This window comes from Schistocerca cancellata, chromosome 11, assembly GCF_023864275.1.
Source record: "Schistocerca cancellata isolate TAMUIC-IGC-003103 chromosome 11, iqSchCanc2.1, whole genome shotgun sequence".
NCBI lineage: Eukaryota > Metazoa > Arthropoda > Insecta > Orthoptera > Acrididae > Schistocerca > Schistocerca cancellata.
In genome coordinates this window covers 144,864,858-144,869,511 of record NC_064636.1, presented here as the reverse complement: position 1 = coordinate 144,869,511, position 4,654 = coordinate 144,864,858, and the positions used below count along the sequence as shown (strand labels likewise).

The 4,654-nt window shown below is 49.9% G+C and overlaps 1 protein-coding gene across 1 annotated transcript; it reads right to left on the bottom strand.

The window, feature by feature from the left end:
• Nucleotides 1–211: 211 nt before the first annotated feature.
• LOC126108367 (speckle-type POZ protein-like) lies at nt 212–4,401 on the bottom strand. Its single transcript, XM_049913581.1, has 2 exons — nt 4,342–4,401; nt 212–792 (listed from the first exon to the last, which is right to left on the bottom strand). Exon 2 carries the CDS (start codon nt 779–781, stop codon nt 212–214), a length of 570 nt encoding a protein of 189 aa, XP_049769538.1. The 5' UTR covers nt 782–792; nt 4,342–4,401.
• Nucleotides 4,402–4,654: the final 253 nt, after the last annotated feature.

The window sequence follows — 4,654 nt, the reverse complement described above, 5'->3', positions numbered from 1 at the left end:
GGAGCTTTAATAAACCAGTCGTGACAAGACAATTATGCCATCGTGAGCTGTCAGCGAATGGTATTCGGTGCACGGGTACTGTACAGCACTGATACATCCGAGGTGAGACGCTGACAAATATTTTAGTCTCAGAAATACTCACACACACACACACACACACACACACACACGTATGTTACTGGTAGACATAGAACAACATCCTGCCCCGTGCTCACCTGGGTTCTGCTGGTGGCTCACCAAGCAGCCGACTGACTTCAATCAGATGCTCAGGGCAGCTACGCATTGCATCTGCCCAGCCCTGCGTCGCCATTACTTTGTGTGTTTGAGACCTTATGAAGTTGATGGCGGCCGCAGTTAGGCTGGGGCACGAGTGCCTCACCGCCAGCACAGCTGCAGCCGCCGCCGTCTCCACCTCCAGCTGCGCCAGCACCTGCTGTTCGCAGGCGGCCTTCAGGGCGGACAGGCCGTATCTGTCGGCAGCCGCCAACAGCTCCGGGGCCGTGCCGGTCAGCTGGGGGGCCTGCAGGGTGTACACGTAAGAAAGGAGTTCCCTCAGCACCGGGCCCTCCACGTCCGCGATTCTGACCTCGCCGCAGCTGGCCTCCAGCGTGTCGTGCTGGAACATGCCTCGGAACACGGGGCTCCTGGCGGCCAGGACCGCGCGGTGCGCCGCCAGCCGCGTCTCTCCCGCCACCAGCGTGACGACCGCGCCCTCGCCCGCGTCCAGCAGGGCGCCCAGGTCCACGGCCGCCGTCCTCTGAACCTCAGCAGCGGCCGACATGGCGGAAGGTCCTGAAACACGGCGCCACCGAGCCCACCTTACACGGCGCCCTCCACACTCGTACGGCGCACGAGCCTACTCGCGCCACGCGTGACGAGCTGCACATCTCCGACAACACGGCTTTCCAGACTTACCGTCTCGCCGCAGCACCCTGATTTTGGACGCGTCCTCAGGAGCGGTGCAGACCTCATTTGCCTAACTTCTTTCTGCAGAAATTGAGACAGTAACCGTCCCAATCTCTCCAGTTATTTACGAAAAGAGTTATATTTGACTCCAGAAATCTGTATTCTTCCGCAGCTAGCAGCTAGTTGCGCACGTCTCTTAGGAGCTCCCTCGCACAGTGCACTGAACTTCTGCTACTAAAGTCGGGGGTGACTTAACGGCGAACACTGCCACGGGGTAACTGTCGGACTCGGACTGCGAATCCTTCCCGACCTTTCGGACGCATTCCGACAAGACGACACCTAACCGAGAATTGGTCAGCTGTGCAGCGACTCACAGAGAATGTGTCTGTCAGTTAGCTGAGACATGAGCTATCGTTTTGTAACTGACGTCACATACTCACAATGTAAATGATGGTATTCGTAACAGCATCGTTTTCATTTATCTTATTTCTCAGTTACACTTTCTGATTCTAGGAGACCAAATATTTAATTGCATTTCAAATTCGGTGTTTATAACCTCTACTTTAGATACTGACACAATTCACCTAAACCAGGGGACAAATAGCTGCCCATTATTTATTGCAGTTACCTTAACACCACGAGTTCTTCCTCTTCCCCCACTCAAATTCGATCGAGTCACAATGTCGACCCATACTCTCATACAGTAAACTAAGCAGCTCATGTCTCACTATTCCCCTTACTAACATCACAGATCAAATCTCGGTAACTTATACGTTGTCACTGATGTATTTAACACTGACTGTCTGCGACTTAAGAGCCTCACTGTCTTATATTGTTAGCCACACATCTTGTGGTTACGCTTTTCCCCTCATGCTATGTCAGTACTAGCGATCATTATTTCTCAACACCTCCTCCTCCTCCTCTTCTTCTTTTTCTTCTTCTTCTTCTTACAGTTACCTAATAGAGGAGAGACACTTGTGGATCCTGTCTATTGACTGTGTACACTTTGTTCTGTGTGTGTGTGTTCGCACTCTCGCTGCTTCTGTACCGTATTTTGTGCAGTGGAAATCGTGAACCGACCCAGCATTAGCGTAAACGAGTGTGGGAAACCGCCTGAAAACCTCACTCAGGCGGGCGGCTGCACCACCCACGGTCTGTAATCCGTTGTGCGGAATTTCCACTTCACCTCCCTGCCGCCAAGCGAGCGCGCTATACGTCACACTACAGGGGTGGGCGATCCTACTTCCTCCACATATGTTCTCATAATCCTTCACAGCCTGTACGGTGTCCTCTGCAGACTCTCTCCCACTTGACAAGTCACACTCCCTACATCACTCACTGCTGTCTGTTCTGAGCATTCACCAGTGACTGGTGTGAAGTAGTGCGCATTCACTTATTCGAAACGGCTGTCGCAGAGTTCAAGACGAAAATAGGTCACTGCACAGTGTCATACTGCTAGAATGACCAGTGCATTACAACTGTACTTGCTCAAGAGCCATAAACATATTTCCTGTTTTATATTCGTGTCTATTTCTGTTATGACTTTACACATACACACACACACACACACACACACACACACACACACACACACACACACTCTGTGAGTACCTTTTTTTTCCTTTTCCGCAGTAATGACCAAATCTCGGCACTCAACACAGACTGCCATAATTCGCTCGAGAATATAATCTCATACCTCTATGACATAACGAAGTGAAAAACAATAATGAAGCTGTAGCAATGTAATACAGCCTCGGAACTACCACATGTTCCTCCCCCGTTCATTTGCCACGAAATGAGTGAAGCTACCAGTCCAGAAAACTCGCTACCGGGGTTGCCTGACACACACGCCTCAGGAATCCCTTAGAAACTGCTTTCATCTTCTAAAAATTTTATCATTCCAAGTCCAAAGATTATTCATTTGTGTCGTGGTAAAAATTGGTAAACCAACAAACTCCTTTTACTTGTAACGTGACATCATTTATATTTAAATCCAGACTGGTGGCACCTTTAACTGAGGGTGATTTTATTCCTCCTTATCGCAAAAGTTCCTTTGATCTGTGAAGCCTGATCAGAAGCAATATACATGTAAAGCAGAAATCAGTTCCATCACTGGATGTCTCAGAGTACACATGACTGAACTGTAAAGGAAGACGCCTCTCCCATTGCACGAAACCTTCACGTTTAATCGACTACTCTACAGAGTTCCAGATATTTTCGTCACAAAAACTTCGCTACATCCACGTCTACATGGATACTCTGCAAATCACATTCAAGTGCCTGGCAGAGGGTTCATCGACCACCTTCAGAATTCTCTATTATTCCAATCTCGTATAGCGTATGAGCTCTGATTTCCCTTATTCTTTCGTGGTAATCGCTTCTCCCTATGTAGGTCGATGTCAACAAAATATTTCCGCATTCGTAGGAGAAAGCTGGTGATTGGAATTTCGTGACAACATTCCGTCGCAACGACAAACGCCTTTCTTTTAATGATGTCCAGCCCAAATCCTGTATCATTTCTGTGACACTCTCTCCCGTATATCGCGATAATACAAAATGTGCTGCCCTTCTTTGAACATTTTCGATGTACTCCGACAGTCCTATCTGATAAAGACCCCACACCGTGCAGCAGTATTATAAGAGAGGACAGACAAGCGTAGTGTAGGCAGTCTCCTTGGTAGATCTGTTACATTTTCTGAGTGTCCTGCCAATAAAACACAGTCTTTGGTAAGCCTTCCCCACAACGTATTCTGTGTGTTCCTTCGAATTTAAGTGCTTCTACATCTGAAGGACTGGTAGGTTAGCATCGGCAAAAACTGAGAAACTGAGTTTTGTTACCAGTTAGCTGCTACTTTCTTCACAGATGTGTCGTGTGAGTTGTCCTACGAAGCGGTTTCAACTGTCTACACAAAACACAGTAAAAAACATCACAGCAATAGTCTGATCTCTGTGTAATATTGAGAGGCTTTTTGGCAACTTGGTCTGACCTTACCTCCCTGGAGACAAAGGCTGTGAATTGATCTGCAACTGAAGGGAACAATGTGTTTGAATTGAAAAGTATACGAATCACATTTCATTTGGAGGAACTGTTCACGTCGATAACTCTACACTGCACAATGTCGTCTCGACATTTGCGACAGTTTATTACAGCGGTGTCTTTCAGCTCCGGCAAAACCATTCTTTTCCCGGTTAGAACACGAAAGACGTGTAACGCTACGGGTGCAGAACACGAAGGCCCAGGGCATCGGGGAGACACGGCCTGACGGTGGCGGCCGCGTGGCCCCTGACTACGGCCCCGCCCTGTGTCCCTTTGCAAATTACAGAGCTGCCGCGCACAGACTCGGCAGGACCTAAAGTGCGGGGAGGGGCTACCGGCTGTCCGAGCAGTGCGGCGCCTGCCGGCAGCGTGGAGCAACTGTGCCAGCCTCTACTCACCTCAGACTCGGGGAGAAGTGACGTCACAAAGTCAGCGCAGCACGCAGAACGCTCCGTCGGTCGCCGGTGCAGCGGTGTCGGCGCGGACAGCCCGCTCCCCGCTTATATGGCTGGCGGCGGGGGCAGAGTCCGCGTGACGTCACTCTGTCCACCTGTTGCCGCGTGCGCGATCGTCAGGTGGCGGCCCCTATCAGGTTATCTCCGATCTAGAGCGCGCCGACCGACCGGGGTTACGTAACCTGTCTGTCGTTGCCGGCTGACACGTCTCACATTCAGAAATTTTAAAATTTCGACACTAGTTCTGTGTCTGACC